The sequence below is a fragment of the Tamandua tetradactyla genome, chromosome 4, assembly GCF_023851605.1.
Source record: "Tamandua tetradactyla isolate mTamTet1 chromosome 4, mTamTet1.pri, whole genome shotgun sequence".
NCBI classification, from domain to species: Eukaryota; Metazoa; Chordata; class Mammalia; order Pilosa; family Myrmecophagidae; genus Tamandua; species Tamandua tetradactyla.
Window position 1 is genome coordinate 104862402 of NC_135330.1, and position 24220 is coordinate 104886621.

At 43.3% G+C, this 24220-nt stretch overlaps 1 protein-coding gene and 1 long non-coding RNA gene across 2 annotated transcripts in view; one reads left to right on the plus strand and one right to left on the minus strand.

The window, feature by feature from the left end:
- Positions 1–10094: 10094 nt before the first annotated feature.
- Positions 10095–19241, minus strand: LOC143681259 (uncharacterized). Its single transcript, XR_013174498.1, has 4 exons — positions 19088–19241; positions 17326–17446; positions 13743–13857; positions 10095–10318 (listed from the first exon to the last, which is right to left on the minus strand). It is a non-coding gene; the product is annotated as an uncharacterized LOC143681259 (long non-coding RNA).
- Positions 18869–24220, plus strand: part of WDFY2 (WD repeat and FYVE domain containing 2) — a 204205-nt gene continuing 198853 nt past the window's right edge. Inside the window, exon 1 of the mRNA XM_077158122.1 lies at positions 18869–19192. Within this exon, the coding sequence (XP_077014237.1) occupies positions 19056–19192 (137 nt within the window). The 5' untranslated portion in view covers positions 18869–19055. The remainder of the gene's footprint in view (positions 19193–24220) is intronic.

Below are 24220 nucleotides of genomic sequence, written 5' to 3' on the forward strand. Positions count from 1 at the left end.
CCTATTGTGGGTGGACCTTTGGAGTAGGTGATTTTGATTGAGATGCGTCCCACCTTTACCTGATCCTCTTGTAGGAGTTCTTTATAAGAGAATAAAACACATACAGAAGCCAAGAGATGAAATTCTGAGAAACATACAGAGAAGTTTAAAGAAAAAGCCACAGACAGAGAAGCCAGATGCAGAAGCAATGAAGCCTGGAAGAGAAGGAGCCGCAGACGTTGCCATGCGCCTTTCCGTGTGACAGAGGGGCTCCAGGTACCGGCAGCCCATCGTCAGAGTCCAGGTATCATCCTGTTGATGCATTGAATTGGACATTTCCACAGCCTAAGAACCATAAATTGTAACTTAATAAATCCCCATTGTAAAAGCCAACCCATTTCTATTATATTGCATTTCAGCAGCTTTAACAAACCAAAACACTGGCCCAATGCTGTTTCTACTACACTGTGCAACACTGAAGACTGGTTCTACTGTTTTGAGAGTACCAGTCATCATTACAGAGTCTACTGACATCACCTCCACATTGCTTATTCATTTATTCAACAAATATTTATTGAGGAGCTTCTCTCACCAGACTCTGAGAAGTAAGTACTGGCCATGCTGATATGAATTAGCTCTCGAGGCGCTCACAGACATATGGGGACACAGGCTTGTAAACAAATTTCAAATCCGCATAATGCATACAACAATGGAACAGGAGCAAGTTAACACACAGCAAAGAGCAGTGACTGGTGAACTCCCCCTGGAGTGATATCTAACTTGGGTTTGAAAAATTAGCAAAAGCCTCATAGGAGAACCGAAGATGACAGGAGGGGTCCATCATATAGAAAGATACAAAGGAAAGAGAGAACATGGCACATTCTGAGAACTGCATGCTCTTTGGTATTGAAGGAGTCCAAAACACAAGGTGAATGCAAGGCTGACATTTGATGGAATTTCTACCTAATGTCTTCTCTGTGAGATAAGACAGACAGGAGTTTTTGAGCATGAGGAAGGCAGAAGCTGGTAGGAAGTCTGAGGGGACGTTTAAAAGAACTGCTGAATTGTTTGTGAAAACACAATTTGAAAAATCCAAAAGCTCCATCAATAGAGGTCTGGCTTTATAGATTACAGTTCACCCATGCAATGGAATAACATGCAGCCAGGAGAAAAGATGCTTATAGATATATACTGATATTGAAAGATCCACAAGATATATTGTTTATGGAAAAAGGTAAGTTGCAGAACTACCTTTTTGTGTCAAAAAGAGGAAGAGAAAAATATATTTCAGTATAGGCATAAAATACCTTTGGAAGAATGTATAAGAAAGTATTAGCTTTGGTTGTCCAAGAGGAGAGAAGCTAAATGGCTTGGGTGTGAGGGTGGGGTGAAGATTTTTCACTGCATACATTTTGAATTTTGGGAAACATAAATATACTTGTTGTCAAAAATAAGTAAAAAATGAAATCTCTAAAATCTTCCTAAGAAAATAAAAAAGAATAGAGTCTGAGGGCAAAGGGGGATAAAGCTAAATAAATTTTGGCCCCATGGCTGCCTTCCTCTGGAAACTTGTGCTTAAGCCTAACTTGGGGAAATACAGAGAGAAACACTTCTTTTAATTTGGGAAAGGCGAGTTGGTTGAATTAAAGGGGCCAGAGCTGAAAAGGTGTTTACAGAAAGGCCCAGCAGAGTCCCCTGGCCTGGCCCCTTGTGTCCAGGGTCTCCAGCCCCTGCCTTGTCAGCATGCTAAACAAAGGATCCCAAACACCGGATTAGAAACACTGATTCCTGCAAAATCCTGTTGGTACACAGGGAGTCCAAGCAGGACTCTGCCCTTTGGGAGCTAGTAAGTGAAAAAATTAACAAGACCAGCGCCTGTGCATGAATGTTGAATAAGCGTTCATCTTACAGTCGTACCCTCTTATCTCTGAGCAAATATAGAAAGAAATATTCCGGGTATTCAATGAGATGCATGTGAAAAAGTGCCATCTGCGTGCCAGGTAATATTATTGGATGACCAAACTATACTTCCTGAAGATGATGGAGGGTCCTGAAGGGGTGAGAGGTAAAGAGATGGTTAAAATAGTGTGATTTGATATGTCCCATCGTAGGGACATGAGCTGAGTTTTGTGGGGGTCCTGGGGGAGAGGGAGTGAGAACCTCTTCCTGGAAGGAGATGGAGGGGGGGGTAGAAGTGGGGTTGCTACATGGAGGAGAAGATAGGTAAACCAAGTCATAAATGTGGAGTTGAAGTAAAGGGAGGTTGAGAGGGCCATTTCAGGCACGGAGAAGAACGCAGGGCACAAAAGCAAGAGATGCTCAAGCGAACACGCTGTGTTTCTGGAATACCAAGCAGCACTGGAGGCTTTGCAGGGAGTGGCAAGAATGGAGCCTGGAAAGGCAAGTTGGGACAGAGTTATGCAGGGTCTCCTTAGGCCAGGCCGACTAGCTGAGACTTTGTCATGCAGGCAAAACATCGTGGTAGCAGTTGCCACGCTGAGAGGTCAGTGCAGTGCATTTGCCGCATCTGTCTAGTCCCCTTCAAGCAGGCAGCCCCTCTCCCTGCTCCACATTCTTGTTAGAGGCAAATGTGCAAACTTAGAGTTACTTCACCTTTTATTCTTCTTCCACATCTAATCACTTGCCAAAGCCTGTGGCTATTCTGTCACAGGCCCTTTCTTTCTTTTGTTTCTTAAATCCACCATTTAATAAGCATTTACCTGTGTCAGATCTGGGGCTGAAAGCTTTCTATACACAGTCCCATTCAATCCTCTAAAACACCCCGGGAGGCAGTGTTCTGGTCAGGATTCTTGGTGGCAAACCAAACAGCAGCTAACTCAAACAGAAAAGGGATTGACTCACAGACTCGACAGGAATGTGGGGGGCTGGCTTCAGGTGGAATTCAATGATTTCCTGGACACTCCCCACCATGCCTCTGGGGGCTCCTTCCCTCCTCAATGGCCCTGGAGATTCTCACACCAACCCCTGGGCCTTTGCATCACCATCCCAAGATTCCAAGGACAGAAAGGTGGGTGAACACCAACTTGCTCAGAGCCCATGCCTGCACCCTCGCTGCCACAGGCAGGCAGAACAACAGGCACCCTCGGGTGGCTTCTTACTCCCCCTGGGATTCAGTCACATTAGGAAGGAGTTTCAGACACTGGGTAGCAAAGATGACCAACACCCACGAGTGTCTGATTATTTCCTGCACTTCATAGATGAAGTAGTGGATTGAGAGCAGGTAGGTTTGTTTCCCAAATAACACAGCAAATCAATGGTGGAGCCAGGAATGGAGCCCAAGTCAGTTTGTCTGCAAAGCCTACTCTGTTAGGCCATGCACCAAGCTGCCCCCTCTCTTCCTTTCCGGCTCTGCTTCACAGCCCACACACTCGTCTGGGTTCCCACCACCTCATCTGGATTCCTGCCTCCTACCTGGTTTCCCTGCTTTATATTCTCCCCACCTCAGTTCATCCTGTTTCTACACAGTTGCTAAGATAAGATTTTTCGAGAACCATCCACATCGAGTCAGCCTCTTGTTCAAAACCTGTGACTCACTCCTTCATGAGCTTCCCCTGACTCATACATTCCACGCTGATCAGCTCCGAGTGACCAGTTCAGTAATGCTGCTGCTACTGTGCATCACCAATGTAGAATTTATACCGTACTACCTTACACTTATTAAAAGTCTCGAGTTATTGCATTTGTATGTGACTCCACTAAGGTCACGGAGCCTGTCTTCGGCTGCTTTTGCAACTCAATGACAAGAACTAATGCCGTGCATGTTTTTGAATCCCAAGGCCCCCCAAGTTTTCACACTATTATCTTCAGTGCTGTTACTTTAGAGCACTTCTCACCTGTTAATTCGTTAACAGCTTCCCAGAAATTTCCCAACTGCTTCCTATGTTTCTCTGCTGCATACACCCTACCAAGGGTACGTGTGTTGGAAATTTATTGATAATGATCATAATCTTACTTCATTTGGGGGAATGCTTAACTCTAGACTCCTGCAGAAACTGTGAGTTGAGGAAAGGTAAAAGGTGATATTCTTTTCTTGGAGCTGTGAGGCGAGAGGAACTAGTATAGAGAGCATGGTCCCCCTTTTCCCATAGAAATAATAAAGGTAATATAAACACGGAGCAGAACACATAATTAGGTTGGCCCAGTTTCCAGTCTGAGCTTTCCATGGGGTAGCTTCCTTACCTGGTTCCTGAACTGCCTTTATATTGCCATATAAAGGGCAGCATTAGCGACTGTGAATGCCCAGCACCCTCAAAGGCCCTGAGATCCCTCTATATCCAGACCCAGAGGGCCAAGACCAGAGAGAGGCAGGAATTTCATCTCCCAAATATCTACGCTCCAGTTTCCATTCACCTTTTTTAAGGACCTGCCTGTTTCTTGAGTTGATGACATCAGAAGAGGCCACACCTCCACGCAGAGCATACAACTTGGTGATCAAAACTCCAGTACAATTAATAAGACCCAGAATTTATTCAAGGGATGCTCATATGTGCTCTGGTCATTTCATATTTGCTGGGGATAAAGATGCATAAGATAAAGTTTCTGTCCTCAAGGAATTTATCTTCTAACAGGGGAGACAAATCTATTCAACAAATAATTGATGAACAATGGGATAAGATGATGATTTATGTCTGTGTTGAGTTTAAGAAAGGCACCTGGAAGGGAGAGTCACTCTAGTTTGGGTAGAGAATCCCAAAAGGCTTGACAGAAGATGAGATGCTTGAGCTGGGATTGTGGGAAGAACAAGAGTTTGCCAGAAAGATGAAGGGGGAAAAAGCAATACAGGAAGAGGCAGAGAGGTGTTTCACAGAAAGAAAGGCTTAGAGTATCCCAAGTCATTTAGATTCTGAAGATGATTATTCAGCATCCATTCTCTCACCAGATTGGCAGCCATGAGGTGAGGTATGATCAACCTCACTTCCAACACCAGGGATAGGCCCTGATTGGCCTTAGCCAATAGATATAATCCGTTTCCTCACCACAGTTGGTTCTCAGAGAGACATACACTCCAGATCAGCCACATTCCTCGGAGATACCAGTTCAGGGCTGGATATATCCAACCAGAAAGAAGCCCAGGTCTCTGGATAGATTGTTGGAGGAAGAGATGTGCTCCCTGTTGTTGGATGTGGAAGAGGAAACAGGCAAACTGCAGAGCTGTGGTTTCCATTCTGTTATCCCAAGGGGAGGTAACAAAGATGTCACACAGAGCTAAGGAATTGCTGAGAAGGGGAGACCATGATCTGTCCAAACTCTGACCAGAGATTAATGACTGCTAGACTTCCCTTCATTGTCTAAAAGATCAAGTTGAATTTTTTGTTGTTGCTTGTAACTAAAATCATTCTACCTGACATGGCATCGTTGACACAGGGTTTGAGGGTAGAGAGTAGGAAATGGGACTGTACAGGTAGGCTTGGGTCAGAACATGAAGGACCTAGTCTGCCAAGCCTAAGTATTTGGGTTCTATTCGAGAGGTATGGACAGCTCTAGAAGGTTTTAAGCCACGGTCAGAAGTTTTAGAAGGCTATTCCTGTAACAATGAGAAGGATGGCTCAGATGGAACAAGGATGGGGTAAGCAAGCCAGAGAACTCCACTGTTTCATCCAAGGGTGTAGTTTCCAGCTCCTTTTGCAACACCCCCCAAACGGAATCAGTTTTTTAAAAAAATACCTAGCCCACCATTGTATAAGTTCTTTATGATTTTATATTTAAGTAAAGATGTATGTTTTAGAGGCCCATTAAATTCTCCAGGGTTGTGATGACGGACATCTGAGTGTGGGTGATACTATTTGGGTAACCAGTACATCATGACTTCTTCCTGTTTCTCTCCAGAATTTCAATTTGTTCTATATTCCCACTGAATGCCACTGAGTCCACTGGCACAGGAGCCTTTTCCCATGGTATCTGCCGCTCTTGAAAGTAATTAACCTGATATTAACCAATTTTACTCAAGAGGAGGCATCTTCGATAGCAAATATTTGTTTTATTCCACGAAGCTGCTCTTTTTTGGTCTCCAGTATTAGCTGCCAAGTAAATTTTATTGCTAGGAGAAAAATGAACATGCGGCACTTATCTGCTCCATTTTACAGGAAACTGTTCTACAAAGACATAAGTTTCAATTACTCTTCCCACTTGTAAGTACTCTTCTCCCTCTTCAGGCCTGGCACCGTGTCGGACACTGGGGGCACACAGCAGCAGAGCAAAGCTCTGTCTCTGCTTAAAACCAGCTCACAATATAGATTCTGAGGATGAGAAGTGCTCTTCCTAAGACCATGTCAATGAGGCCTTAAGCCTATATAATGACAGCTGGTTCATGTGCAAGATGGTTGGGTTGATTCTTGACAGCTGTGAAAAGTTTTTAGCAGTGTCAAAGGTATATCCGAAGAGTTTCAGATGTCAGTTGACCAGGACTCCAGTGACAGCATCAGAATTTTCATAACCACCGACCTTGGGTCAAGGTCCCTGAGAGTGAAGATTATCTTGTTCTTTGTTAACAGAATCATTTAGCTTACTCATGTATGCAATTTTAGGTGGAAAATTGAGCTGACAGCAGGCACTTGTACAAAAATATGTCATCCCCAAAAGTTGCTGCAAGATACGAATGGCCATTCCTTAGTAAAGCAACGTTAGCTGTATGTGAGTTTGGGACTGCCTCTTCCGATTGAATAAATCACTTTGCCTGAAATGGCAATGCATTTCTCTCTCACACACACACACACACATGTAACATTCCACTATTTTATATCAGTTCTGGGTAATATTCATTCCCCGTAGGTCCCATTTAATTCCTTCATACATTCTATTAAACATTATTTGATGCAGAAGATTTACAGCAGAACTGACCATATAATTGTGCAACTGAACCCGAGCATAGTGCTGACCTTTATTTTTAAACTAAATGCTTGTCACACCACCTCCTCTTCTCTACTTGCTTATTGTGCCCTAGAGCCAATGGCTCTCTAATGAGAAAATCAAGATATGAGCTGTATCGAGCTCTGCCCTTGATTTCAAAAGAGAGTTAATCATATCCAGCACCAAGCTCACTCCCTGGTACAGAGCACATGCTGAACAAATATTTTCTGCAAGGAGGAATGAATGAAGCTAGTGTCTATGGAGTTATGAGCAAGTCTGAGTCTCCTGGAGCTAAACCAAGGACTCTAGTAGATGTAAGACCCATGCATGGCATTGGGATTGAAGCATGTCCACCCCAAAAAGGGACATTTAGGTCCTAGCCCTTGGTCCTGGAGGTGTGAACCCATTTGTAAACAGGAGGTTTGGGGATGTCATTAAACTGAATGAGGGTGGTACTTAATCCAATATGGCTGAAGTCCTTATGAGCAAAGGAAATTGGACAGAGAGAAAAGCCACAGGGAGCAGCCAGAAGCTGGAAGTCAACTGAATCAGTAAGAGAAAGAAGATGCTGCCAGGTGCATTGTCCTGGGATAGAAAAGCCAAGGACTCAGGATTGCCAGCAGGCAGCCCCCAAAATGCCACAGTCTTCAGGGAGAAAGCATCACCTTGTTGACACCTTGATTTTGGACTGCTCCTAGCCTCAAAACCTTGAGCCAATAAATCCCTGTTGTTCAGGCCAACCTGTTGTATGGTATTTGCGACAGCAGCCAGGACATTAAAGCAAATGGCAAACTGAGGAGTCAATTTTTTTTTCATTTGTGTTTTCAGCAACAAACATTTTTGAGATTCACCATTTTCCTCTTGATCAAATGCACTTGGGATTTCCCTGCACTCTGACTTCTGAGGATCAAAACTTGTTAGTTACATTCTCTGCCTCTCATGTGATTTCAGCCCAGTGCAGGGCTGGTGTTTGGGCAGGTCTAGGGTGGCATGAAAGTTATTGATAAAGAGGAAAAGAAAAAAAGGAACAGAAACATAAACTCCCTTCTTCCCTCTGTTCTTTCTCTATTTCACCATAACTGTTACCATTTCCCTAAAGCTGTTTCTCACTCACACTTCATCTTCCCCTGCAGAAAATTGCCAGACAGTGATTTTACTTTGAAATATAGACGAGCCTTGCTTCAGTCCTTTGTGAACAAGGAGACCTATTGATTTGCTGCTCGCCTGGGCTGTATAGAGAGGAGTGGGGAGAGCTGGGGAGGTGGAAAGGAAGACTAAGGGAAAAGTCTTACAAAAACCTGTGCCTGCTTTAACACAGGTGATTATAGGAAAGGTCACAAGTCGGCTCCCAGAAAAATCCCCCTGCTCTGGATGAAAACACTCAATGCTAACTGTGGAAAGGCCAGTAGGCTGGCTAGATCATCACACTGGGAAATGGGTAACCTGGGAAATGGACAGGCCCTGTCCTGCATGGGTGCTAGTCACTCTTCCTTGTAGCCTCCTTTCAGATTTTTAGTTCGAGCTCTGTGAGTACCAGATTAGATAAGGCATTGAGGACCATTGCGATGGGGAGGTTCTGGTATCAGCTTGGCCAAGTGATGATGCCCAGTCAGGCAAGCACTGGCCTGACCATTCCTGCAGGGATATTTCATGGCTGGTTGATAAACCAGAAGGCTGGTTAAATCATCTGTCATTTGATCGCATCTGTGGTTGAGAACATCTGTGATCAACGAAGGTGTGGCTCCCACAAGGAGTTAATTCAATCAGCTGAAAGCCTTTAAGGAAGAATAGAGACTTTTTCACTGCTTCTTCAGCCAGCAAGCCTCTCCTGTGGAGTTTATCTGGACCCTTCATCAGAGCTGCCAGCTTCACAGCCTGCCCCGCAGATTTTGGACTCTTCCATTCCCATGGTTACATGAGACACCTTTATAAATCTCATATTTACAGATATCTCCTGTTGGTTCTGGTTCTCTAGAGAATCCTGACTAATATAGGCACCTACATTAGAATCACCTGGAAAACTCAGATTCTCAGGCCAAGCTCTCAACAAGCCAATTTAGTAATTCAAGGATAGAGTCAGGGAATCTGCATTGTCAAAAAGTTCCCTGGAAATGTAAAATGGTGCAGCCATCGTGGAAAACAGCATGGCAGTTACTCAAAAAGTTAAATATAGAATTACCATATGTACCAGTCAAGGCTCTCCAGAAAAACAGAACTGATGGGTAAATATTAAGAGATTTATTATAGGGATTGGCTCACAAAAACGTGGAGATCAGCAAGTCTGAATTTGGTAGGGCAGGCCTGCAAATTGAAAACCTGACAGTGATGGTGAATTCTCCAGGAGAAGGTGGCTGGCTGAAGAAGGGATAGAAATTCTTCTTTCTGACTGCTGTAATCCTCCATGCTCCCTTGAAGGCCCTCAACTGATTGGATTAGGAGAATTCTCTCACTGCTGAAGGCATTCTCCTTTGCTGATTGTCGATGCAATCAGCCATAGATGCAATCAGCTGATTAAGGATTTAAATCCACGAAATATCCTCACAGTAACCATCAGACCAGCGCTTACTTGACCAAATGACTGCGCATCATCAACCGGCCAGGTTGGTGTGTAGTTAGCTGCCTATCTGCAGATGTCCCCTTTGCTGACTGATTGGCTCTCTGGGTCTCCAATACTGTCAGTGCCTCCGTCGCTGCTGTGTAGGAGTCTCCTGAGGACTCAGGATCCCCAGCCTGGACTCCTACTGCCAGTCTACATTGCTGAGGACATGCCTGAAAAATGCATGCTGCTAACAAACTAGAAAGGGCTTTAGTCTATTCTCTGGGCTCTTTTTTTTTTCTGGTCTCACCCTGCTCCTTAGTTGGCCTTCCAAAGATAGCCTAGTTATTAAAAATAATCCCTTCCATCCTACCTCTATGTAAAAGCTCCATCCCCTGCTAGAGTGGCAGCCCCTTTTCTGGGTCCATTGGCAACCTGTGGAACTCTGTTCCATGAAAACTTTTAAAGTGGTACATGGACATGAATAATTGTAAGGGTATCCATGTCTAGATCCTTAATTTTACACTTTTTTCTCAAATCAATTCACATGAGGATGTGCCTATATTTATATCAGACAGTCTCCTATTTTTTCATATCAGTTTCCCATCCCAAAACTTAGTATGGATTTGGGGTAAACAAAACAAGCCCTTCTGGACAACAACAAAAAGATACTTCAAAACACTGGTTTTGGGGTAAATCTTAACAGTTAATAAGAACACTTAGTATGTAAGTCTTTCTGGTGTTCCTTGTCTTCTAAGTATTTCTATTAAGAGCGAAATATAAAGATACCTTGGCTCCTCCTAGGATGTTTTGAATTTAAACACAAGGTGGGTGGTAGGTGGGAGAAATGGCATTTTTATTTAATGACTTTGCCTCTCCTGCCTGTCTCCAGTCTTTGTCTTTTGTCAAAGAATGCATCGTTCTGGAAGGCAGCACCTGAAAGCAAAGGCAAGAGGACTGCAGTAAGAAATACTGGATGACCTAAACAGCTTTCTCATGTATTTTAAATGTAAGCAGTTCTTTCAGCTCTGTTCAAAACTCATCCCTAGCATGGATCATTAACTGGAAAGAAAAAGACCTTAGTGAAGTCAAAGTAAATAAAAGTAGTGACTCTGAGTCTTTTCGGGGCAATCAGAAGATTTTCTAGTAAAACCAAATTTTCCAAGCACTTTGGAACTTACATTTTTTTGGATTCAGTTACTGCCAATTGGTAAGGTACCTAGAACCTATCATCAAGGTGCATGAAACGTCACTCATTTATAATCAATTTCCATCTACTTTTATTTTTAAAATGTTTATGATTTTCTACTTCCGATTAACAAAATATTAAATTATATGCTAGGCGCAGACCAATTACTTTTAAGGAATATATATCTCCCACTTTCATTAAATACGTAAGAAATTTTGGGTTATGATTCGTAACCAAATTAATGGAGTTATTTATGATTTTTATATTTGATTCTTATTTAACTGTTCTCAAAAGTTCAACACCAGAGTTCAACAGACATATACACACACACACAAACACACAAACTTACTGAATACACATACATTAAATTTTTGAAGGAATATCATATTATACCTTTTATCACTTTTCTTGCTTCACAAAAATGTATAAATCAAGCCACACATTATACTGAATTAAATTATAAGAAATGCATATCAGTTTACTATTTGTTTTTATAAGTTATTACAAATGGATAATTAATCATGTTAGCTCTGTTACATTATTTAAATCTTGACTACATAAAGTAATCCATCTTATAAGATGCATTCCATTATATTTTTACAATATCTCTCCAAATGCATATTAATACTTATTTGAATAGAAGAATGAAGTCAGAATTTTTTTCTGACAGAAAGTAAATATGATTGCCTGATGGATTTGACAAAAGGACTGACCTTGATAATTAGGCTTTATAGCAGACTCTTTTCATAAAAAGCTGCAGCTCTAACATTTGAACAAAATACATTTAAATGTTCTCAATTCCTTTTTAGTATACAGGGTTAAACGAAATGTCTTTAAGTGAAAGAGTGACAGGTAAAATAGTCATGTGTTTGTATACTTCCCAGAAATTGAGAAAATAAAATACTTTAATGACAATGTAAAATTCCTTTCACAAGTCAGGTGGCGTGCTGGTTCGAAGCTGTTATGTCCCCAAGACAAGGCCATGTTCTTTTAGTCCATTCCTGTGGGGGCAGACCTCTGTGGGTGAGACCTTTTGATTAGGTTGTTTCAATTGACATGTGACCCACTCAATTAAAGGTGGGTCTTAATCCTTTACTGGAGTTCTTTTATGAGGATAGAAGACAGAAAAAAAACAAAAAAACAAACAAACAAAATAAAAACAACAAAGTAACACCCAGAGAGCTTGGCGAGAAAAGCCCAGGGAGAAACAAACAAGGACATACAGAAGCTGAAGGAACCAGACCTTCAGAGCAGCAAAACCCAGGAAAGAAGGCTTGGCAGAGATGGCCACAGGCCTTCCCATGTGACAGAGGGACCCCAGATACCGGCAGCTTTTCTTCAGAGACGGTGTCCTCTTGTTGGCACCTTAATTTGGATATTTTCATGGCCTTAGAACTGTAACTTGTAACCTAATAAATCCCTACTGTTAAAAAGCCAACCCGGGGTGGTGTGATGGTGGCTCAGCAGGCAGAATTCTTGCCTGCCATGCTGGAGACCAGGGTTCGATTCCCAGGCAGAAAAAAAAAAAAAAAAAAAGCCAACCCATTTCTGCTATATTACATTCTGGTAGCTTTAGCAATCCTTTGCTTCCAATAAAATTGATAGAGATCTAATATAATTTGTCAGTCAGTCCTCAAACAATGCCGATGATAGACGACAATGTGATAAACTTTTTTTTCTTTTCTAGGAACCTTCAGACTGTTTTCCAAAGAGGCTACCCTATTTTATAATCCCACTAACAGTGTATAAGGGTTCTGATTTCACCATATCCTCGTCAACATTTATCTTTTTTTTTAACTTTTTAAATTGTATAATATAACATATACAAAGCAAAGAAGGAAAAAAGCAATCATTTTCAAAGCACTCTTCAACAAGTAGTTACAGGACAGATCCCAGAGTTTGTCATGGGCTACCATACCATCATCTCATTATTTTTTTATTATTGTAACCACCTTTGTGGTTGTGAAGTGATATCTCATTGTGGCTTTGAGCTACATTTCCTTGACAGCAAATGATGTGGAATATCTTTTTATGTGTTTATCGGTCATTTGAGTACCTTCTTTGGAGAAATGACTCTGGAGAAATGTCTATTTAGAGCCTTTGTTCATTTGGGTTGTCTTTTTTATTATGGAGTTCTAATAGATCTTTACATATTCTAGTTACAAGTCCTTTTCCAGATATATGATTTGCAAATATTTTCTCCAACTATGTGATTTCTGACATGTAACTCAGCAAGATTTCAAAGAATTCAGCAGCATTGCTATAACAAAACTCCCTTCATTCCCATCTATTTATTTTATGCATGAGGTTTCTTATCCCTTACATCTACAAAGTAAAATACAGGAAAAGAATTGATTCTGAATCCTGCTTAATTCTATCAATAAATCATTATTTATCCATAGATACATAGAAATATAAATACCTACCCTTGCTCATCCTCAATAAAAATAATCAATTAAAATATTACTTTGGTTTATAATTATTTATATAAATTCATAATATATTTATATTGTTTTGATCTATTTTGTCCTAATAATTGTAATGATCAGTTAATCTAAAAGGAAATTTTATACTAGAGCTTTTATGGCCTTAGCAGATTTTAAGAAATTATAAAAAATTAATTTGTGTATATTTTGTGTTTCATGTAAGCTGTATGGGGAGTCAGTAAAAGATTCTCAAACATAAAAACATTTACAATAAATGTTAATATTTACAGGATATTCAAACTCAGACTTTGTGAAACACGTACACTTATACTGAAAATTGCAAGAGAATACTAGTTTTCAAAGGGTGTATATGAACAAAAGAGTCAGAGAACCATTTTGTTACTATAGGCCTACTCCTTTCTCTCTCGATTCCCTTTAGAAAGCCCCTTCTTGGGGGAGGGGAGTAAGGCTGAGCAATCTTGAATGTCCCTAGAGCAGGTGAAAAGTCCACAATCCGGGCTTCTGACAGTTAGGAGCCTTCTGAAATTGCCTGTCAAATCCATTTTTCACATGTGTATATGCCTCTCCACCCCTGGAAGATCCACGTTCATCCGATTCTTAAGGGGATCTGTGAACTAAAAAGTTTAGGAACTACGGTGCATAAACTTTACCTTGCTTTCACTGGTCTTTTAGCACACATCATTTATCTCATACTAGGCCTTTCTCTTGGACATCTATTACTTACCAGTGGCCTTACCACACTTGCATCACCATCGGTCTGCAGTTGGGTGTGTTCTCCAAAGGAATGCTCCATCCCAGGAAGTAGGACAAATTCCAGCTTCTAGTGTTTCCACTATGTTCTAATGGAATTAATTTAAACAAATCTGAATCTGCCTCTCTTTTTAATACATTTATTCAACAAATTCTTATAGCATGCCTCCTAATGGGCCAGGGACTGTTCAAGGAATACAATAGTCTATAGACAGATAAAGTCCCTCTGTCCTGCTTCTATACTAGTGAAGGGAGACTAAGAAATAGATAAGATTACTTTGGGTACAGGTATGTACCGTGAAGAGAATAAAACAGGGTGATATGACATTAAATGTTGTGGAGAGGTGGGCTAATTTCAAGTGTTATGGAGAAGTAGGGTAAGATTCTTTAAGCAGCCAACATGGAAACTGAGGTCTGAATGATGAGAGGAACTAGCTAGGTGGCAAATATAGCTGGTGCAAAGGTCCCCAGCAGGAAGGAACTTGGTGCCTCTGAGGACTTTCCAAGCCAGGACTGAAAGAGCACTGCACAGGAAGAGAGGTGAGGTTGGAGAGGCCTTTTATTTTAAGTGTAGTGGTAAGCCACTGATGAGTTTTAAGCAGGGGAATAACATGAAGTAGTTCATATTTTTAAAATTTACTCTGGCTATTGCAATAAAATGGGTCATATGAGGTGGGGGAAAGAGTTCAACGGAATAAGAAGCGATACCAGTTAGGCTACTGTGGTAGTAGAGGCCAGAGATAAGAATGATTTGGAGTAGAGTGGAGACGGTATTAAGCAGAAAATTTAAGATATACTCTGGAAGTGGAGCTGATAGGAGTTGCTAATGGTTTGGCTGTGAGTTGTGAGGAAAGAACAATCAAGGATGACTCCTAGGAACTTAGTTTTGGACAACTGGGTAAATGATGGGTTAGACTTAATACTGTTTGGGAACCAAATCTAGAGTTCTGTGTTGGCCATGCTATGCTTGGAATGTCTATCGACAGTTAAGTGACAAAGTGGATCAGGCATTAGGTCTATGAATCAGGAATTCAGGACAAGGTAAGGGCAGAAATAATAATTTGGGAGTCAGGAGCATATGGATGGTATTTAAAACCATTGTGGGAGGCTGGATAATGGCTCCCCAAATAGGCCCACATCCTAATTTAAGCCACCAAATTTGTGATAGGTTGTTATAGCAGCAGTAGGGAACTAATACAATCATGGAACTAGATTAAATCATCTAGAAAGAAAATGGATAAAGAAGGAGGCCCAAGACTAAATTACAGAGCACTCGAAAGTTGAGGGGTCAAATCTAGAAGGACATGCCATTGAGGACTGCAAATGTCTTGGGAGGAAAACTGAGAAAATGTCTCATGGAAGCTAAAAAGAAGTGTTTCAAGGAAAGAAATGTGACCAATTATGTTGAATGCCATGAAACAGATTGAAATGAGGGTGAAGAAATGACCACTGGATTGGGCAAGATGAAGGCTGCTCTGACCTTGTCAAGAGCCTTTCCAATGGAGTGGTTCTTAGGATGAACTGAAGAGAGAATGGGAAATGAGGACATGGGGATTGTGAATCTAGATAACTCATTGGAGAAGTTTCACTGAGAAGAATAGAGAAATTCTTTCAGCTATGGCCAGAAGGGGATTGCAGCCAGGAGAGTTGCGTGTTTTGTTTCATTTGTAACACTGGGTTGTCATACCAATGGGAAAGATCCAGTAAAGAGGGAAGAAATAGTACAAGTTAGAGAGGGGACAAGTGCAGGAATGGAAACCTTAATGAGGAAAGAGGATGGAGTCTACTTATTCTGGCCTTTAATAGAGGCACAGACCCTTCTTCCATGGTAACAGAATAAAGCCAGAGAGAGTGGTCAGCGATGCTGGAAGGCTGGTAGATTGATGGCATGAAGGTGAGAGAGTCTCCATCTGATTGCTTCTATTCTGTCACTAAAGTATGAAGAGAGATAGGAGACTTACTTGAGAAATGTAGTTGTGTCTCTCAAGTGAGACCAATTGGCATGTTTGTGCAATTTTCTCACAAAATTCAAAGCACGTATGGAGTGGGTGAAAAGTTGGAATACTTGCACTGGGGTTTTGCCTGCCAAGGATGAGAGAGGGGCAAGGAAACTAAGGGTGTTTACAAGAGATACTTACGATGATGGACTATGGAAACGTAGCTGTGAAAGGAGAGGAGAGAGAACAGGGAGAGGATAAATGATAATAATAATGACATAATTGCAAACCCTGTATAGTGGTGAGGTGGTGCTGGACATTGTTTTATACTTATTACATACTGTTACATCTAATCTTATTACTACATTGGAGAATGAAAAGTATAATGGTTAGTGGACTGGATGTCTCCCATGAGGTCAAAGAATATTTGGGGTGGGAATATTTGAATATAAGAACTTGGAGTTTAGGTAGAGAGACAGACGAATTATATCTTCTTTCTGTTGCCTGTGTGACTTCAGGGAAGGCACTTCAGCTCTCTGACTTTTGGTGGCATAAGCCAACAACATTCCTCCCTTTCTTTTTATTGCCAGTTGAGTTTTGTTACCTGCAGCCAAAGGTCCCAACATATACAATAGTGAGCATTAAGTGATCCAGTATGTGCTACACAGCGGATGCTCTATAATTATTAGCTGTCATTTCTCACCCTTTCCAACAATGTCTCCTGTATCATTCCAGGAAACTGACCTTACCCTGGGCCCAGTAGAGGTATGGTTTGAGGATACCACAGTTTCTGATTACACAAAGGCTGAAACTTAAGCTCCCAAGCATGGCTCTCTAGACTTTCCTGGCCCTGGCCCTGGCTCCTGCCCTTATTTCTAGCCCAACCTTCTGACTTTGCCCTCCAACTACCTGAGGTTTCCAAAAGAGGCCAGGCCTTCTCCAACTTGCACATGCTGTTTCTCTGCCTGTACTAACCATTCCCTGACTTCAGATGAGTTCCTCCTTCAGAAAACCTTACCAGACTTCCCAGCCAGACTCAGCTGAGGGTCTCTGAGTATCACTGCATTTCAAGTACCTCCTCAAGTATTGTAATTGACGGTTTTCTTGAGTGCCCATCCACCTGAGGATGAGATGGCTGGTGCCCAGAGGGTAGCCTTTCCTACCAGTCACAAGGTACATTGGGCCAAGACTCCATATCCAGGTCCTGTAATGTTTGCATCTCACCTCTCTGCTGTAAGCTTCACTAGGCTGCTTCAGCTGTACTGAGCTTCTCTCACTTCCCTAACAGCCATGCTATGTGCTGGCCTCCAGGTCCTTGAGTCCACCCCTTCCCCCAATACTCTTTAAACCAATGTAACTTGCTCATCCTTCAAGACTCTGTTGAGAGGACACTTCTTTTACATGGCTTTTCCTGCACAATGTCTCTGACCCCATTTCTCATGCATTCCCTCAGCTCCTTGGGTTCCCCCATTGCAGTTCTTGACATCATTATGGTACTGTCATTGCCGGTCCTTTTATCTGTGTCTAACCATCTGTGAGCATCTTGAGAATTAAGAGATCTGTTTTTTCAAGTCTGTGATTAGCTCACAGCTGTGGGGACCCCACCGGGGTTCTAATTACCATAAGGCCTGGGGTGAAGGGAGCCAATTGCTACATCCTCTGTGCCTTTCAGGGGGTGATAAGATGCTCCCTGGAAAGATATCTTGCTGACAACCGAACGTCCCAGCAGAACTTAGAGGACCTGTTGTGAAGGAATTTAAAATATATAATTTATAGGCCTTCACCTACCAGGAAGGTAGGTGTTATCTTCCCCATTTAATAAACAGGGAGTCTGAGGCTAGAGGACTGTGGAATGCCTTGCTCTAGGTCTCACAGCTGAAAGTATCTGAATCCCTTTATCTAGATCCTTAGAGAATTTCTGCAAAGATGGGAGGTGGCAAGGAGCTGCGCTACATGCTTTGAGCCAGGTTTGCTGCACTATACTGCCTTGTCTGCAGAAAGCTTGCACACAAACCCTACCAGTCTTCGGCCACCTCCGAGTATGATTTTTCTAACCTCTAGTGCCCTGCCAGCCCAGTCACACCACATAGACGATAGCTATTTATCAGCTAGCCTGGTAGCTTGGGAGTGCGGGTGTCACACATTAACACTCCACAAACCAGGCCGGGCCCCTAACATTCGTTCCATCATTTAATCACAATAATTCCATTCTCTCTGGGGCAAACTGAAAAAGTTGGATAACTGGGGAAAGGAAAGAGGGAGGGTCCAGAACCAAGGGGAGTCGGGTTCAAGTGCGGGGTAGGCGTGCTTGAGCACCAACACCTGCGTGACCTTGCGCGAGGAACCGAGCCCTCTAAGCCGACAACACGGATCGACCTGCTCGCTTCCCACCTCTAAGCTCCATCAAAGACGCTCCTGTGAGAGGCGTTCTTTTCCCGCTGGGCATCAGCCTGAACCAAGGGAGTGGCGACGGCTTGTTCAGCCGGGGACTGCCCCTCGGTTCTCCACCGTGGAGACCAGTCGGCCTTGCTTGCATCGATCGCCCCTGAGCCGCCGAGTTGGCGCCAGGTCATTCCAGGACAAGGGAGCGCAGGTTGGAAAAACTACAGCTCCCAGGAGCCCGCGGGCAGCCATCCAGTTGCGGTCCCGAGGCACGCTGGGAGTAGCCCCGCCTCCTGCCGTGCGGGGCTGTCACGCCGCTAAAGGCAGGTAGCTCGCGCGCATGCCCAGTCTAGGCACAAAGGCTTCAGCTTCTTCCTCGTGGGTCTCTCCTCTTTCCGGCCTTGACAAGGCACGTTATTTCCCGCCCCACCTCCACCCATTTTTCAGGGAATACAAAGGGGGCTGGGCCTTTGGCAAGCGCGTTCACGGGAGACTAAAAAGAGGGTAGAAGTAGCCAACATAGGAAGAGGCGGAGAGGATGCGAAGCACATGGGCCCGAACGGCAGCTCGGCTGAGACGCGAGTGCTTTAGGGCAGAACAGGCGGAAGTGGGTCAGTAGGCTGACGCATGCGTACCGAGCCGCCCGAGCCCCGCCTCTTCCCCCGCCTCTTCCCCCGCCTCTTCCCCCGCCGCCGTCCCGGAAGTGAAGCCGCCCGGGCGCCCAGCAGCGCCCGCCCCCTGCGGCGAGCCCCGCCCCTCCGGCCCCGCCCTCCCCGGCTGCCCGCCCCCTCCTCCGGGGGTGGTGCCCCAGTCTCTGCCCCAGCCGTGGCGGTTTGGTTCTAGGAGCTGGGAGCGCAAAGCCGTTCCCGGGTGCTGCGGCCGGGCTATGACCGCCGGTTCCTGGCGCCCCGCTCTGGCCAGCCCGCGACCCCGTCCCAGCCCGGCCCAGCGGCGCGCCCCCTCCTCCGATGGCGGCCGAGATCCAGCCCCAGCCGCTGACCCGCAAGCCCATCCTGCTGCAGCGGGTCGAGGGGTCCCAGGAGGTGGTGAATATGGCCGTGATCGTGCCCAAGGAGGAGGGCGTCATCAGCGTCTCGGAGGACAGGTACGGACCCCGCGCCCGCGCTGCGGCTCTGGCCCCGCGCCTCGGCTGAGCCCCTGCGCCCAGCGTCCCGGCTCCGGCCGCGCGCCCCGGCTGTACCTCGGTGCCCCGCGCGCCGGGCGGTGCCTCGGCGCTGGCTCTGGGCGGGCTTCCCAGGTAGGATGAGGAGGCGCATCTCGGTGGCGCCGGGCGGCGGCCCCCAGGTCACTGCACCTTGTCGTGGGGCGGGGCGGGAGGAGCCACGGGCCTCAGGTGTGCGCGCGGGGCAGTGCCCTGAGCCGGGCTGCGAGCTCGACTCCGTGAGCTCGGGTGGGCTCTGGTCCAGTTCTCGGGGCTCCAAGCCCAGAAAGTAAAGGCCACTCCCTACTCCCAGACCTTCACACCGAGTCCTGATTTCCTGGGCATCTTACCCTAAATTCAAGGAATGCTTCAAGTTGTGAAAAAACTAACTTTGGGCTTGTATGTGGTGCCTTCTCTGCGCCTCCCGCCTTCTTTCTTAGCTCTTGGTACTCAAGGGGAAGCGCCTAGAACATGCCAGGGACCAGTACTGCAAATAGGTCTTGAGTTCCTTCCCTTTGCCTGCTTCCTTTCTTTTACCCTATTTTGCTTAATTTGCAGAAACGGAGCTAGTTCTCCCTTCAATATTTTTCCGTATTTTTTAGACAATAGCGTTTTGGCTTTAGCTTTAGTATGCAGAAAGAAGGTTGACGATATTAATTTCCAGAGAAATGCCGCCCGAGCGCAGCAGTCATGATAATTTACCTGGAATTATTTTGCTGTCAGCTAGCATTCTGACATACGGAGAGAGCTACACGAGAAGAGTCTTTCACGTTTAAACAGTAGTTAAGGTTTTCTTGAGGTCAGTTCACATCCTGCTGAGGTAGGGAATTCTTCCATTCTGGCTCCTAACATTGCAGCGGTAAAGCAACAAAGTATTTACTGCTGTCTCTACAGTCATTTCAGCACTTTGCGTACAGCGTGGCCTCAAAAAATTTGCCTGATAGATCTGCTCATATCCTAACTTCTTCAATATAACTCTGGCGAGTATATCAGTGACGTAGTCTTGTCTGCATCTTATTCCCTACAAATGGGCAGATAGTGCTTGCTTCACTGCCTCTGCGGATCGAATGGAAAACATTGTAAACCTACACCAGTGGCAAGCAGGCTGCCACTAGCAGAAGAAACCCATGACTGAAACTGAATACGTGGATGCAGGGATCTTATGAAATTCACAGAGAATCCTTATGAGTTTATTTTTCCAGAGGAGGCAAAATCTTTTAAAGGATCTGTTATCGAAATTCGTTGTTACAGAATTGTTTTTAAAGGATTATGTCTATAGATGTCACTTTCCCAGTTTCTAACTGTGAGAGATGAACCTGCTCAACGTAACTGCCCTAGGAAATTCATGAGTAAGTTCAGTTGAACCAAAACTAAATTTATTAGTTTGGAAATTCTTTGCATTGGTTGGTGGTTTGGGAGGAGACGTAAGTTTTTGTAGTTTTCTTTAGAGCTGAAATAATCTTAGAGGTTACTTGTTCTAACAGCTTCATTTTACATATGAGGACAATATGCCATTCTAGCACATTGACATGAAAGGAAACAGCTTTAGTGGGAATGTATTTCACACTATTTGGAGATGTTGAAGTAGGTTATATAAAAGAAACAGAAAGAAATTTCGTTTGCTTACAGGACCAAAAAATGCAGTGCTTAGCTGTCTTTTAATTTTCACTTTCCCACTTTACAGTGTAAGTGATATAAATTGTTTTGTTATAGAGAGTTACTTGAAATAAGGCCTGCAGTAAGCACGAAGTGATTATTTACCTATACTTAATATTACTGAGTCAGTAAGTCTGTGTTGCTCCTCAAATGCAAAAGTAGCTTTGTGATTTAGAGCTAGTCTCTGTTATGGTTTTCACTAAAAGAGAATTGATCTGCATTCTTGCCTTTCAGAATCCAATGTCAAAGTGTCTCTTGACATAATGCTAAAGATATGAAGGTAGAATATTGATTTTCTTCAAAAACTGCAAAGCCATTACCGTTAATTGTTTCTGTTAGGAACCGGTAATCTTCATTCCTGACTTGTAAGGTTAAACCACAGAAATTCCCCTTCCCTGAATGGCAGGGTCCCCTAAGTTCTTATAAAACCCTTGATTCCCTTTTCGACCTCTGACCCCCTGTAATCCATACCTTTGAGCATTCTTAACATTTTCTCTTGTAAGCAGTATTATAGGGACTTCATGTTCATTTCTAGTCCCTTCTGTTAGTCCCTAAGAAGCTGTGTCTGTCTTATCCATTGTAGCTTTTTTAAACCTAGCATGATGCTTGGCACGCAGTAGGCCCTCAAAAAACATTCCTTTATCAGTCACTGATCTGTTTTTGACCTGGAAATGTGGCATCTTTTTTTTTTAAAGCATAGTATCTTAACTCTTGTAGACATTTAGTAGATATTTGTTGAATGAATTTTGTGACTGTCTGTGAAAGCCTTATATGTACAAATATATACCTGTGGGAAAGGGATTGGACTGGGGACCTTTAAGCTGTCTTACAGCTGTGAAAGTCAATGCATTGCTTATTCATTCGATCAACAAGCATTTCAGTTCCTGCTGGGTTTCAGGCATATGTGCACACTACATTTATGAAAATTATAAGGTCCCTGCTCTGAAGATGCTCACAAATTAGTGGGTGGGAAGAGGGGGAGTTTTAGAGGAATGCCATTTAATAAAACAAAATCACATCCTCCAAAAATTAGTATTGAAACCGATTTTCCAGTGGGAAAAAGTGCTCGCTTCCATACCCTTCGTTGGCCCCTAAATTTTAAGCAATTTCACCCTCAGGCTGCTCTTAGTAATCTTCAGGCTCAAGAATGGATAAAAACTCTCTCCCTCAGTTCATCCTAGCACAGTTAAGAAAGACTGAACCTGGAGAACATTATGCTGAGTGAGTCTAGCCAAAAACTAAAGGACAAATACTGTATGGTCCACTGATGTGAACGGACATTTGAGAATAAACTTGGAATATGTCATTGGTAACAGAGTCCAGCAGGAGTTAGAAACAGGGTAAGATAATGGGTAATTGGAGCTGAAGGGATACAGACTGTGCAACAGGACTAGATACAAAAACTCAAAAATGGACAGCACAATAATACCTAATTGTACAGTAATCATGTTAAAACACTGAATGAAGCTGCATCTGAGCTATAGGTTTTTTTTTTTTACTATTATTATTACTTTTATTTTTTTTCTCTATTTAACATTCTATATCTTTTTCTGTTGTGTTGCTAGTTCTCCTAAACCGATGCAAATGTACTAAGAAACGATGATCATGCATCTATGTGATGATGTTAAGAATTACTGATTGCATATGTAGAATGTTATGATTTCTAAATGTTGGGTAAATTTCTTTTTTTCCGTTAATTAATAAAAAAAAAAAAGAAAGACTGAAACTTTACTCAATTCCACAGGGAACATCAAAACAATCAGGCTTGTGAGTATAGACTTCAGGTGCTAGCATCATACAGATCTTGTTCCCAGGACTCCCAGGCATTGTGTGAGTCTCTCTTTACTCTGGTTGTAGTTATGCTTGAACTCCATAGCACATGCCCAACTTGAGTACTTTGGGTTTCTCATTTCCTAGCTTCTGGACTGCCTTTGAGTGGTTGCCATTTTATGTTCCCTACTTAGGTGCTCAGACCTGGATAATCTCAACTCTATCTTGGTCAAGACTGATGATGTCTGGCCTGCAGCTTACCTGGCTCCCTTGTCCAGTGGCAGCCTCTTCTCCAAGCCACGAAGGCCAGGAGGGACCTTGCTCCAGGCCCATTCAGACCTTTATCTTTGTTAGACCTTTATATACATATCTTATCGCAAGTCCACAGTTTTAGCATTCACACAGAGTTTTAGTAACTCGACTAATTAGAGTTACTATTAGTTATGGGAAATTGTGTGCTGAAACAGGTACAGACAGTATCCTCTGGGGTTGCAGAAGAGAAGTTCCTTTACTCGTGGTGGCTAGAGAAGAAGATGGAGGAACTCTCTTCTAGATTGTTTTTTTTTTTAATTTTTTATTTTTTGCATGGGCAGGCACCGGAAATCGAACCCCGGGTCTCTGGCATGGCAGGTGAGAACTCTGCCTGCTGAGCCCCCGTGGCCTGCCCTCTTCTAGATTGATTTTGCAGAATGAGTAGGCCCTTCATGTGAAAAAGATAGGGTAGAGGAGAGAAAGGGCATTCTAGATGGAGGGGAAAAGAGAACTCTCCTTCACCGAAAAGTACCATAACTCGTTAAGAGTATAGACTCTGAAACTAGTCTGCTCAAGTTCAAAACTCAGCCCTGCCACTTACTACCTGAATGACTATCTAATCTCACAGTGTAATTTCTTTACACTTTAGTTTCCTTATTTTACAAATGAAAATAAGAATTACTTACCTCAAAGTGCCATTCTGAAAATGAAGTGAATTAATATTTGTAAAGCTTTTAGGCTAGAGTCTTGTAGGTTATAAATTTGTTTTTTTTTTTTTTTTTACATGGCATGGCAGGCAAGCATTCTTGCCTGCTGAGCCACCGTGGCCCGCCCGGTTATAAATGTGCTTTTAAATAAAACATAAAATTGCCAAGTATCAGGTCATGTGCTAGGTGCTTTATATGCCATAAATTCATCGCTCAATTTCCCCAAGAAATAGCGGAGTGGTAGTTATAATTTACATATGGAAAAACTGAGGGTCAGAGTAACTTTCTTGAGATATGTGGCTAGTGCATATCAGTGCTGAGGTTAGAGCCCAGGTCTCTTTTAACTCGGAGTGGTGCTGGAATGGAGGTACTAGTGAATGAGGCTGTAGGGAGGGGCTGGATTGTAACGGAGCTTGGCTTATGGATGGATGGTGCATGGCAGTGCAGTGACTTGATGAGATCGAGGTTTTTAAGCAGAAAGTCTTGGTACTGTCACAGGGAATGGATGGCAGTGAGGATAAGCTGGAGGTGGCCAGCAATGCAAGGCGCATGTTATGATGTGGTAGTAATAATCCGGAGAGGAGAT